Source organism: Penicillium manginii (genome assembly GCF_028828005.1).
Source record: "Penicillium manginii strain IBT 31320 chromosome Unknown utg000003l:1.0-959480.0:1.0-959601.0, whole genome shotgun sequence".
Classification (NCBI taxonomy): Eukaryota; Fungi; Ascomycota; class Eurotiomycetes; order Eurotiales; family Aspergillaceae; genus Penicillium; species Penicillium manginii.
In genome coordinates this window covers 37174-50469 of record NW_026643104.1, presented here as the reverse complement: position 1 = coordinate 50469, position 13296 = coordinate 37174, and the positions used below count along the sequence as shown (strand labels likewise).

Below are 13296 nucleotides of genomic sequence, written 5' to 3'. Positions count from 1 at the left end.
AACTACTCCTGGTAGAGCAAGCGGCACATACTAGTACTGTTTTTTCAAGCTCCTATAGCCAAATGCCAGTGGTGAATTCAAGTTATTGGATCAATGGGGTGGTAATTTCAACAAACGGCTGCTTACTATGATGCAGCTGATCAGTTCGGGACCGCTTCCAAGCTTCTTTGATACTAGTACCTAGGTATGCAGGTCTATTCAAGCTCAATGTTGATGGGCGAGTCCGATGAGGAATATCCGGTGGAGGACGGTGCCTGGGTGGTAACGAATTCGAACTAAAAGAATAACCTTCGAAGTAATACTAGTTTTGGTTTATCGTCTCAGGTGTTGACTTTATTCAGTCCCGATTCCGACAAAGTTCAAGAAAGTCGAAAAACAAGAATAAGTTAAATCGCCACTCCTGCGATGTTGAGGATTTAATCTAGTCTTTATCGCATGCAAGAATGTCTAGTCCCCTCGGATGTACAGTGCGGTGAATGGTGAGTGCATAACGCGAGAGGTGGTCGTATCCGTGGATTGTAACATCATAAGAGCAAGCGAATTTTGCGACGAACATGGGAGAATATAGTAGGTGGAACTATATTGGGATTTACAGTCCACGGGCCGCTGAAAATTATCTAGTGATCCGGTGCAATTGAAGGAGAGGAAAGGCAATTGCAATTTATGAACGAAGGGGAAGATCAATAAGTATTTTTAGCTGGTAGGAGATTTTCCCCCAACATGGAGCTTTGAAATTTCCTAGAAACGCTTTCCGGCCAGATTTAACCCAGTTTTAAAAGAACATTCAACGTTATCGAAAATTGCGAGCGAGCGCTCGGGTACTAGCAGCCTCATTGAAAATGGAAATAACCCGGTGGTCTCAATGCAACACCCAAGAATTAGCCGTCATTTAGCCCCAATAGACGTCCTATCTTGATATTTAAGCAGTTCAAAAATTGTGTCAGAAATCAAGGCATTGGTTATGCATTAGTAGATTTTTGAGAGCCACAACCATATTTGTGGCGTAGTGCTCTGACCTCTCAAAGACGCCACCATCGTCCGGTAAGATCACCACCCGGGCCGCTCGGCAGGATGCCGTGCGTAAAAGCTGATTTCCTTGGTGGCGCCGCCATGTGGCCTATGGTAGGCGAGCCGATTCGTGAACAATAGCTTACCTTCATGGGTGGTTATGATTCTCTTAGGCTGGTCAATATTCGGGTGCAAACAAAAAACGATATGGCTGTAACTATAAGCCTTTGGTCATCAGGGCAGATATTCATCGACCTGTTAATTTACGCGTACTCTGTAGTACAAAATGATGTATTACAGTCTTTCTGGGGGGGTTTGAATCACGGACGAGTCGAACCGGCTGCGTAGCCTTCACGTATAATCTGTGAATTACCTAGGTAGGTACATTGTGTGATTGATTCTCCATGTACAGGGGTCGGAAGCTACTGCTTATCGAGATTTAATTGACCATATTTAGCAGCACAGCTCGGATAATTCCCATCGCTGGCGTCGCGTGTTTGATTTCACCATGCTGTCATATTATTCGCGCCCACCTCACTTCTTGAGACATGACACAACCATTGATCCGGAAATCGTATGAAAGATAGCTCTACTCCGTAAGAAACTTTAAATTGAGAGAAATTTCAACCTGGCCATTCACTGCCAAGATCAATAGACTGCCTCTCATTTGCTTCCGGCGGGATGCATAGTGTCTCGGGATCGGTGGCCGATTGACCAACGCATAACCATACGGAGTACTCTGTAGTGAGTGAGCGAATCCAAATTCTGCCGTTAATTTATCAACATCCGAACAAATTTCTGGCACGAATCACCCCGGTAGAATAACAGGCTATTGTCGGTGGCCATGACGTCGGCATGCCGATCGGTGGTCCCTGAACAAACAGGCAATCTTTCCATCTTCGATACTATGTTGAACCCAACACGACGCGACATGGCACAATTACGTGTATAGTGTTCTAGATGTCGTCTATAGGCAAATTATTCCTGTTTTCCTCCACAGCGACCAGAGCTCAACCTCTTGGTAGAGAGAGACTTTTGGAAGAATCTCGGCAAAGATGAACTGAAACCTTACCTGTCTCAAACCGACTCGGCGGCTAAATGCATCTCGCCTTCGGTTAAAAGAGTGGCTGCAACCGAAGCCGAAAGACCCCGCAATTCCTCCGACTGGCTGGGGAAGTCTGGAAGACAGGGGTGCTCCGCCAATGACGCCGCCCGCTTCCCCAACTTCTGCCCCAGAATCCTCCTCCAGGCCATTCCTCCACGTTCCCACATTTCCCCCGGTCGATCCCTTCCACGACGGGTCATGCCCCGGCTCAGAAGTGGTGCGATCTCATTCCGCCACAACCGTTTGTTGGCGTAGTTAGAGCTCCTTCTCAAGCCCTTCCCGAACTGTGCATTGACCGGTGGAACCGATAATGTTGACTTATAAAGCTACCTTGGGCTGCAGAGAGGTTTGAAAGATCAACTTCTTTCGAGGCCCGCTGCCAAGATGTATCGAATTACGAATATCTACGGTATTTCTCATCGATTTCTCAATCACTTAATCCAAAAATTAATGCTAACCTGTGACTAGTCCTCGCCGCGTTCGGCACCATCGGCGGAGCACTCTTCGGCTTCGATGTGAGGTACGCGAATCATTCAATTGACTCAAGGGTTGGACATCACTGACTCGGTACAGCTCGATGAGTGCCTGGATTGGCATTGACACATATACCGAATTCTTTGGGAACCCGGATTCCAATCTTCAAGGAGGAGTATATTAGCCTTCAACTCTCAAGATATTCCAGCGTACCAAGCTAACCTCAATATTTCTAGATCACTGCTTCTATGTCAGCCGGTTCATTCGCAGGCTCCATTGCAGCCGGCTGGTTATCCGACTACCTTGGCCGTCGCGGCGCGCTCATGGTCGCCTCTCTCGTCTGGATTGTTGGGTCTATGGTACAATGCAGTGCACAAAACGTCACACATCTTGTCGCTGGTCGTGTTGTTAGTGGTCTCGCAGTGGGAGTCACTTCCTCACAAACTTGTGTTTACCTATCCGAATTGGCCCCGGCAAAAATTCGTGGTCGCATTGTCGGTATTCAGCAATGGGCTATTGAATGGGGTATCTTGATCATGTACCTCATTGCCTACGGTTGCTCGATAGGTGTGGCAGGTCCAGCTGCCTTCCGAATTTGCTGGGGTATTCAGGCTGTCCCCGGTCTGATTCTCTTTATCGCACTATTCTTCTTCCCTGAATCACCTCGCTGGTTGGCCAGCAAGGAGCGCTGGGAGGAAGCCCTTGAGAACCTTGCTCTGATTCATGGCAATGGCGATCGCAATGACCCCGTGGTACAGGTTGAGTTCGCAGAAGTTCAAGAGGCCGCTAGAATTGCGCATCAAGCAAAGGACATCTCGTTCCTTGCTCTATTTGGGCCGCGTATCTGGAAGCGGACCATGTGTGGAATGAGTGTGCAAATGTGGCAGCAGCTGCTTGGAGGCAATGTTGCAATGTACTATGTGGTATACATCTTTGAGATGGCCGGAATGGTAAGTCACCTCTTTCTTTTTAGCAAAGAATCTCAACTAACATTAGTAGACTGGAAACACTACTCTCTGGTCTTCGGCTATTCAATATGTCATCTTCCTGGTTACTACCGGCATCATGCTCCCATACATCGATCGAATTGGTCGACGACCTTTGCTCCTAACTGGCGCGGTGACCTGCATGGTTATTCACTTCGTGATTGCTGGTGTTATGGCTAGCAGGGGCCACTCGGTCACCAATGTCAATGGAAATTACAACCTGACATGGTCCATCAAAGGCAGCTCTGGAATGACTGTTATTGCATTTTCCTATATCTTCACCGGTATATACGGCTTTACTTGGGTATGGACTACATTCAAATCTTCCAAATTCTCCGTCATAGTAACCAGAGACAATAGGCACCGGTCGGATGGATCTATGCATCCGAAGTTTTTCCACTCAAGTACCGTGCTAAGGGCGTTGGTTTATCTGCCTCGGCAAATTGGATCTTCAACTTTGCACTGGCTTACTTTGTCGCACCAGCATTCCACAATATCCAGTGGAAAACATACATCATTTTTGGAGTATTTTGCTGTGTTATGACTTTCCATGTCTTCTTCATGTATCCCGAAACAGCTGGTCGCTCACTGGAGGAAATTGATGCAATCTTTGACTCCAATGTTATGCCGTGGCGCACCAATCAGATCGGGAACAGATTCGGAGAAGAAGTCGAAAAGCACAAGCAAGCCAACGAAAAGGCTGGCAGGGATTCCATGAGTGCCACCCATGAAGAGGTGGTCTGAACTACTTCACTTTTCAGCTATTCATCAGTATTTAGAGTCTTTTATAGACAGAACGATGAGAATGAACATTCCTTAGAATAGACATGATTGATCCTGGAGACTATTTTGACCGTAACCTTGATGTTTCATGATTGCAACCTTTTCAAGTATCAACACTTGGCCTCAACTATTTCCAAACTCTACAATTGACGAATCATTCCTGTGAATCAAAGATGCAAGACAGCACCCGCGGTGGGCTTTCTCATCAGTGGAGTCTACCGTTCGTAGACAAGAGCTTATTGCTTGGTGTTGTTGCTTAATCGGGATGAACGAGTAGCTATAGTTGAGTGAAGCATGATCTCCTCAATATTCAAATTTTACAAGGCAAGATTATGGATCATCAAGGGGATCAAATTAATTATAGAACGTCGGTCAGATATGGGTATTGAAGACTGATCTCGAAAGTAATAAGGTACAAAATAAAACAAGGGCATTTCTTCGCGCCCAGCACATAGTAAGTCGTGATGATCATCACGGAATGCCAAATATCCCCTCGTATATCGCAAGAAAATTCCCCACGATTCTCTGACCCCGCATTATGTATGGGCGTCATGACCTTTTGTAAGGTTTATTTCTCCTCGCTAGTTGCTGTATTGTCGTCGCTATCTTTCTCGGCATGTTCGCGGTGAGTCCGGGCAATATTCTTGTTGTTCGGGTTGGAAAGAACACTTGCACGACGAACTGCATCATCCTCGACATCATCCAGAGTACGAAGAAGTTCACCGTTGGGGCCGTACATGTGAGGTTCGGTACGGGCAATATGAACGACGTCGAAAACGTTTGTAGTCTTGTGGAAGATACGATCCATCTCCTCCAGGGAGCGCATGGTAGTCTCTGGGAAGAAGAAGTACACAACAGGCACAATTGCGGCGTTACTGGAGACGTTAGCGGGGGCTTTTTGTGTTATAGTAATATAGAAGGACTTACATAACAGCGAAGATGACATAGGTCTTGTAGCCGATAGTGCTGAAAGCAACTGGTGTGATCATGACGACCATGAAATTCCAGATCCAGTTGGATGAAGTTGAAAGAGCATTGGCCGGTGCACGGATCTTGAGAGGAACAATCTCCGCGGGTACAGCCAGGTCATTCCCAGCCAACCAATAGCGAAGAAAGTGTTGAAAACAAACAAAAACACCGTCTGGGCGATACCGGCAGCGACACCTGTAGAATTACCCTTGTTGGAAGACGAGATTGAATCGCTGATGGCCAGGACAGCCATAGAAACTGACATGCCAACAGCACCGAAGAGCATAAGCGAGCGACGACCGAATTTCTCAATAGTGAACACAGCGACCCAGGAGGCGGCAAAGTACTCAGTTCCGTTGCAGGCAGCAATAAGACGTGAGTTAATTCCACTGAGACCAATTTGCTCCTCGATAATAGTAGGGATATAATAGGTGATCAAGTTGATACCGGAGATCTGCTGGAACATCTGGTTGACGTAGGCAAGCATGGTACGGTGGAAGTGACGATCAGGGCCCATGGTAAACATATCGCGGAATGATCCCTTGGCCATCTCGAGGACAGTAGCTTTAATAGCGATAAACTCGGTGTCAATGAAGACTTCATCGGTATCATCACCCATCAAGCACGCTAAAACCTCACGGGCCTCGTCCTCGCGACCCTTCAAAATAAGCCAACGGGGAGACTCGGGGAGGAACATGACGAAAGCCAAGATGATGGCAGCGAAGAAGATCTGGAAAGCGAGCGGGAAACGCCAAGCGACCTCATTGGGATCGGCGAATAGTAGACCGAAATCGATCCAATAACTAATGGTGATACCACAGGTGATCATAGCACCCTCAATCATGACCAGTTGACCTCGTCGGTGGGACTTGCAGCATTCGGATTGCCAGGTGGGGACTGTAGATGTGTTGATACCGTTTCCAAAACCAGTGACCAGACGACCAACGACGAGCTGGGCGAGCTCGTAAGATGTACATTGCAGGATCGCGCCGATGCACATAATGAATGAACCGAGGAAGATAGCCTTGCGGCGACCCAGCATGTTACCAACCCAGATTGTGGGAATAGATCCGGCGAAACATCCCAAGTTGTACGCAGCGACGGTGATGCCCTGGCGAGTTGACTGATTGGATTTAGCCGCAGCTGACCAGCCATCGGTGTGAGCTGCCGTAGTATCAATCGTGGGGAAGTATTTTCTGAAAGAGTCGAGAGTAAGAAGGCCACCAGTCACGCCTTGATCGTAACCGAAAAGCAAGAAATCCATACCAGCCAGGACACCGATAGCGACCTGAAGCTGGGTGCCATTGAGGCCGAGAAATCGTTTGGTCGGCATGTTGACGTAGCAGTCGCTCGGTTGTTCACCTCGGAGGTGCAATGGCCTTTTGCTTTATTTTTTATTCAAAAGCTCTTCCCTTGTCGAGCCAATCCAGTCGGTAATAAAGGGAAAGGAACAGAAAAGAGATTTCCTAATAGAATCAGACAACAGCCAACATCTAAGAGAAAAAAAGACAAAAAATGATCATCGAGACCGGGGCCTGGTCAGTTTTAAAAGCCCGCTGTGCATCCCCATCCATCTAGCCATTCGGGGACCGTGAGTGCGCCCCAGAACTCGGGTTCCTTTGTTTGTCTGGTCAGGAGTTCCTTTTCTTGTCAGCGGCAGGACATGATTCGAAAAAGACGCCCTGAACAGGGTCCACTTCCATCACCGATTCTCCATATTCATCGGCAGTGTGGGCCATGGTTGGCTCATACCCCAAGGTCAACTCCAGGTCTGCACAGACACTTTGCGGACGAATGTGCCAACGGCCCCCAGTATCCTGATTCATCTCTCGTGTGGTCTTCCAGGCCACGCGAAGGACCGAGTCACCAATAGGAGATAGCTATGCCGGGCAGCGGGCGATGGTTTCCGGGTTCTCCAGGTACGGTTAGCACAGTTCAAGGCTTTCCTGCCGCGTCTCCAGATAAAGCAACGCCCCCGCCGATCATTGTGGCCTCTCAGCTTTGAGCATCATGAGGCGGAGTGGAGCTTCTCCTGTTGGTTGCCTCCGCGACACCTCCGAGGGACCGACAAGGAATAGCCAAAAAATAAAATTCGATCCGCGATCTGTGGGCCTCGGGGGGAAATTGTCACCCCAGAATCAGCACACGAGTCGTTTTGATGTAGAAAGTACTGCTGTTATGGAATATAGATTACTGTGATCACATTTCTCTTGCTGAGGCTACTATTAACTGCCACTACAGACATAGCTTATGCAAGAAAAAAAAGATGGTCTACGTAAAACGAAAATAGGGGGCCCAGCCGAGATGTCACTGTTTGTACACAGTAGGGCCTGCGTAACTCAGATCGCCCTCCACGAATCAAATAATTCCCGAGATTAGATGCACTAAATGCCTTTAATCTCCAGAGCTCCAGAGTAATACCACTGCTAGTCAACGGGTTCAGTTCCGTTACGCCCACCGGATGAAGTCGTGAAGTCGTGAACCCGAGACGATCCAAACGCAAAATGGCGCCTTGGCGCCTAGAACGCCTCCATGAGCTTCGCATCTCTTAAGTGGTCTTGTCTACAAAACAAGCTCTCGATAAGCCATGCCCAGAGAAGGCTTCTCTTGACCTCTTGCCTTGGCCCAGTTCAACTTACCCCTGTCCAGATATGATAGTATGTGTGGTTTGAACCTTGAGAATCCGTATACACAACCAGGGGAACGGATAGCTACCGAGGATCCCGTCGGCTCCTAAACCTGCTTCCATCCGCCTGGTGGGCGGTGGCGTTCAGCCCCCTCATCGTACCATTCGCGGGTCAGGGCGCATCACATCAAGCATGGACAGGCTAGACTTCGGCCAAGAAACCCCATACATTGCAACTGCCACCCCATCGTCAAAGAGAAACAAATGTGTAGGCAAGGACTGCCTCCTGGAGCAACATAGCCTGTGTTCTCCTCAAAATAAACCGCGCTAGCATTTGCTCACAAGCCGAATGTATCCGCCGACGTCCCTGAGTGGCTAGTACTGCGTCACTTTAACCTGTGTCGCTCTCCCCGCTACGGTTACGACCGAATCCTGGGGGATAAACAAAGCGACTTACTCAAGAAGGCAGTTCCGGGCATGTCGCATGGCACACAAGTCCCTCCACTTCTGCTATCCCGCGTCGCGCCCGACCTCAGCTAGTTTCACCTGCTGTTTACCCGCATGGTAGCTTAATGCACGCCATGCGTTGACTGATCTCTAACATGCTCTCCATCTCTATTTCCCCTTTTAAATGCGATATTCTAGAATAGACCTTCCCCACGTCGCCTGATCTTTCGACCAAAGTCTGCGGCAACTCACGAGGCGCCTCCCGCCAGCCACTGAGGTCACTTAGCATAATCCAAAAATCGCGACCTCCGTGCGAAGGTTTGCTGGTCAAGCCATGGCGTGTGGATCATTGACAACCGGCCCCCCAGGCCGCTTTGGTCTGTGCGGTGTCGCAAGGGCCAAGTCTGCGTGTTACCTGCGCAGAAATATCCCCCATCGGAGACCTCATTTCGGTCTCGCAGGAATCAAAACTATATTCTTGATTCAATTTCCAAGTTAGTAATGATGAAAAACCATCATCGGCCTCCATATGTATAGTATTAAAAACCCCTGTCTTTGTAAATCCACCGTCCAAGGTCCACAGTAAACCACTGTTAAAATAGCTGTGAACAATACTAGTACTATATAGATCGATGTTTTCAAAAGATGATTTCGGGTATACATCATGATACAGCCTTATGCGCACTCCATATAGAGTAGATTACATATGGCGTGTTATTTTAGACGTCGCAGGACCACACGTTGGTCCATGTGTTTTCTGTTTCCTCGGAAGTCGGATGTGATGTGGGCTGCCCCCCTGCGTCGACGGTGAGGTCGTAGGGTGCCCGGCTACGGCGCACCGTACATATTTTGCTTAGAACACGCATTTCTAACCCAGATCAAGATATTATTGGTTTGCAGGTGGCCTAATCTCACGGCTCTTCTCTTCTGGAAGATGAGGCTCGGTAATTCCCAGATCGACGGGGCGTTGTGCGCCCGCATCATGTCCCCTTCTGGAGCCAGCCACTTGAAGGTGCATAATCCTTTCCCTGATGCCTGGATGAGATAGTACTCATCAGATGCAGTGTCAGGATTCAGTGTTACTAAGTATACTGTATGATATGGGGCCAGCCCCCATAGGTTCGGGGCTATGTGGAGTTGAGCATGGCCTTCTGCAAGGGCGTGCGGGCGCAAAACGCTCCACTTCGCACTGCCGAGGAGTTCACCGCTTGAAGCATCGTGTTTCTAGAACACCGATCGCACAGCTCACCAAAATTAATTGGGCTTCCTGAGATTCGACTTGGCATTATATAAACCGGGCGTTCGATGGGAGGCACAACGGCCTGAGCAGACCGATAGGACTTAGGTGCCATCCGTCGATGATTTCATGGAAGTCTACAAGCACTTATAAATTTGAAAATTGCCAAGTCAGGCCCATTCGAAAGGATTTAATGATAGTGGATAATAATTCCCATAGGTACTCATACTACCTAGGTCCCTTGAGAATGCTCATCGAATTTTTATATCTAGTTATTCTATTGAAAGCCTCATCCCGACACATAAGTGCCCCTTACGAGCTACGAGAAATCAGGGAACTGTTCCAAAGATTGCCCCAAGTGGGTCGGTCAAGATCAGAAGATGTCGGCCAGCCCGGGGATGCACATCCGACAACCTTGACCCAGGATTCTCAAGCAACATTCCAAGGCAACACGCTCATCCATGTCGTCGGGACCCCTTTTGAATCGCTCCGTCTGAGCGCTCGAATTTAAACTCTATAGCCTCACCCCTTTCCTTTCCTTCCTCTTCCAGTAGAGCTGGCAAACGTAGCACAAAGTCCAACGGCTTAAGGTACCGCGAGCCGTTACCGGGATAACAGTCCTGATAATTGTAAGACCCGATTCGATCAGATAAAATTTCGTGTAGGGCGACACATTTCGTAGTCAAGTAGTGACAAGCTTTACAGGGATACCGACAGAGCTCATGGGGGCCTTAAATATCGTGAGACTATCAGAAAGCCTTTGAATTCTCTACGGAAAGATTGATCGGTTTCCATCTGCGACGGTGTGCGTGAATGTTTTTCGTTCCTAGACCAGGTTGATTTAAATGAAATACTAGGCAATCGAGGCTAGGTGACAAAATTTAGTCACTGCTATGTTGCATGGTATAGGGTAACACAACCAATGGTCGAGCTCGCCTCATATCGAGACAGCGGAGATGCCATTCGATTATTTCAACCTCTAGGAACCGAGCTTCACGGGAGATGATAAGGGGCAAGATCTCAAGTCTGTTCGATTCTCAATTCCCCCTCGCGCCTCATAGCCCTTGATGAGTTCTGATTTCTAAAAAAAATCAGGATAATAGAGCTCGTTAATACTTGAAAGTCCAAAAAGCCATAGAATTTTAAAATCTTTGTAGGTGCGTTGTGTGCTATATGCCAGGATACTGGTACTGATGCAAGTAGTATTATTCAACGTCGTCATATGACATGACGTGGGTTCTATCCACGGAGTAATTTGTTTCTAAATAAATCTCCGTAAAGACATAAATTAAATTTAAGCGAGCACATAAACCAGTGAATAAGCGAACCGGCACCGGGTGGAATGAAGGGATGACTCGCGACAACGCGGACATGTTCAACTGATAAGAGCTCAAAACCCTCACTCTCCTACCAGAGGAAATGACCACAGGTTTAAATGAAAATGAATCTTGAATCGGGAATGAACCAAATCAATACTAGTATGAACAGAATAGCAAAAGCAACAGGTCATGCTATAGTGGGCTTCCTAGTCCATAAAAACTCCGCATGCCAAACATTCAACAAAGGAATGCTTAGGAGCTTTAACACGTACGAAGTTGATCACACAAGGCATCCCTTGTTAAGATATGGTTGCAGTTAATTTTAAGGTTGCATTATCGCTACATGGAAACGGACATCCACGTCCATGGTCAAGCTTAGCATTCTACTCTCCGCAACATACTCTTCGAGAATTGCCTCCGGATGTGCCGATTATCTTGACAAAAAGGGGTTTCAGTCTAATCGGAGACTAGGAAATCTTGCACCTGGTTAATGGCAGCCAGTTCGGAAATGAAAGGTTGCCAAGATGGCTTTATGGAGTCTCGAGATGATATTCCGTTGAAAGAGTCCGGAAGCGATGGTGTTCTTGATGAGCAGAAGGTGGAATACCCATCGCCGACCAAGCTAGCGCCTATAATTCTAGGTTTATGCTTTCAATCATTTTGCATTGCTCTGGTAAGCTTGCCACCAGGTTACACCAATTATGGAACTTGAAGCTGATAAATGTCGGAAATAGGACAATACAATCCTGTCAACCGCGATCCCCAAAATCACAGAAGAATTCAATTCTCTCGAAGACCTTGCCTGGTATGCGAGCGCATATCTGTTGACGACTTGTGCAGTAACCCTCCCTTTCGGCAAAATATACACCTACTATTCAACGAAATGGACATACATCATCGCTCTTGGGTTATTTGAGTTGGGATCTTTGATATGCGCAGTGACACCGACGTCGAAAGGCCTGATCCTTGGAAGAGCTATTGCGGGAGTTGGGTCAGGTGGACTTTCTCCGGGCGCTCTCCTTGTCCTCGCAAATAGCTTGCCTTTGCATCGCCGTGCTCTATATTTTGGAATAATTGGTAGCACCAGCGGTATCGCGACCGTGACTGGTCCATTGTGAGAAAATCATCAAAGCAAAAACTCCTCAGACTTTTGACTAACATCTGGACAGGCTTGGCGGACTGCTAACTGACCATGTCAGCTGGCGATGGTGCTTCTATATCAATCTCCCTCTTGGAATACTCACCGGATTATTTATAATATTGTTCTTCAAAGACTCAAATAACACCCAAAGAAAGCGCGAGCCTGGGAAAATAAACCAAGTCAAAAGAATGGACCCTTGGGGAATTCTCGTTTTCATACCAGCTATCATATCGATATTGCTCGCCATGCAATGGGGAGGGACGAAGTACGAATGGAAGGACCCGCGGATCATCATTCTGTTTGTGATATTTGGGGTTTTTGGCTCCGTATGGTGTCTGATTCAATTTTGGAAGCAAGAAGAGGCCACGGTTCCTCTCCGTTTGCTGAAGAATCGCAATGTTCTTGGCGCCGTCATCCATGCGATGTTTCTGGAGGCTCGTTCTTTGTATTTGGATACTATGTGAGTTAAAGTGTCGAATACTGTTATGTGACCAAAAATCTAACCGATTCAGCTCCCCATTTGGTTTCAAGCAATTGAAGGAGAATCAGCATCAGAATCCGGAATCAATAACCTCCCCATGGTGGTATCGATGATAGTATGTTCAGCGATTGGAGGATTGCTGGTCAATCTTCTCGGGTATTATACACCTCTCATGTTTCTCGGAAGCGCACTCCTCACAATCGGGTCGGGACTATGTACGACATTCCAAGTTCAGACATCACACGAAAAAATGGATTGGCTACCAGATTATTATAGGGATCGGAGCTGGGGTAGGATTTCAACAATGCATTAATGCTTTGCAGACGGTCCTGCCATTGCATGACATACCGATTGGAATCGCAATCATTACTTTCTCGCAAAGCCTGAGTGGTGCACTCTTCATCTCAATCGCCCAAAATGTCTTTCAAAACCGACTAATGGCAAGCTCCTCGAAAATGCCCCCATGGTTAACCCTATTTCTGTCATCCGATCCGGAGCCGCAAATTTGTCACATCGGCTTCCCAAGGAGGCTCTTCCCTCGGTTCTTTTCGCATACAATATCGCTGTGACGCAGACATTTTACGTTTGTGTAGCAACAGCAGCTCTTTCATTCTTTGGGGCGTTATTGGTGGAATGGAAATCCATGAAGCGTCAGAAAATCAACTCGGAGTCTGAACAATGAGGCAATCATTCAATATTGCAGTCTCGAAACTCCAGTTA

General features: G+C 47.5%; 3 protein-coding genes across 3 annotated transcripts; 2 read left to right on the top strand and 1 right to left on the bottom strand.

Moving 5' to 3' along the window:
- Window positions 1-2497: 2497 nt before the first annotated feature.
- On the top strand, window positions 2498-4317 carry N7533_003376 (sugar porter family MFS transporter; the record flags this gene model as incomplete). The annotated part of the gene is made up of 6 exons (XM_057100026.1): window positions 2498-2522; window positions 2582-2633; window positions 2687-2762; window positions 2824-3537; window positions 3587-3877; window positions 3934-4317. The coding sequence occupies 6 exons, from the start codon at window positions 2498-2500 to the stop codon at window positions 4315-4317; spliced, it is 1542 nt and encodes a 513-aa protein (XP_056962714.1).
- A 607-nt stretch (window positions 4318-4924) lies between these two features.
- N7533_003375 (uncharacterized protein) lies at window positions 4925-6658 on the bottom strand (the record flags this gene model as incomplete). The annotated part of the gene is made up of 3 exons (XM_057100025.1): window positions 4925-5231; window positions 5284-5423; window positions 5495-6658. 3 exons carry the CDS (start codon window positions 6656-6658, stop codon window positions 4925-4927), a joined length of 1611 nt encoding a protein of 536 aa, XP_056962713.1.
- Window positions 6659-11444: 4786 nt separating this feature from the next.
- N7533_003374 (Major facilitator superfamily domain general substrate transporter) lies at window positions 11445-13258 on the top strand (the record flags this gene model as incomplete). The annotated part of the gene is given in 6 exon segments (XM_057100024.1): window positions 11445-11627; window positions 11689-12068; window positions 12124-12533; window positions 12627-12691; window positions 12702-12995; window positions 13022-13258. The coding sequence occupies 6 exon segments, from the start codon at window positions 11445-11447 to the stop codon at window positions 13256-13258; spliced, it is 1569 nt and encodes a 522-aa protein (XP_056962712.1).
- Between the last annotated feature and the right edge of the window lie 38 nt (window positions 13259-13296).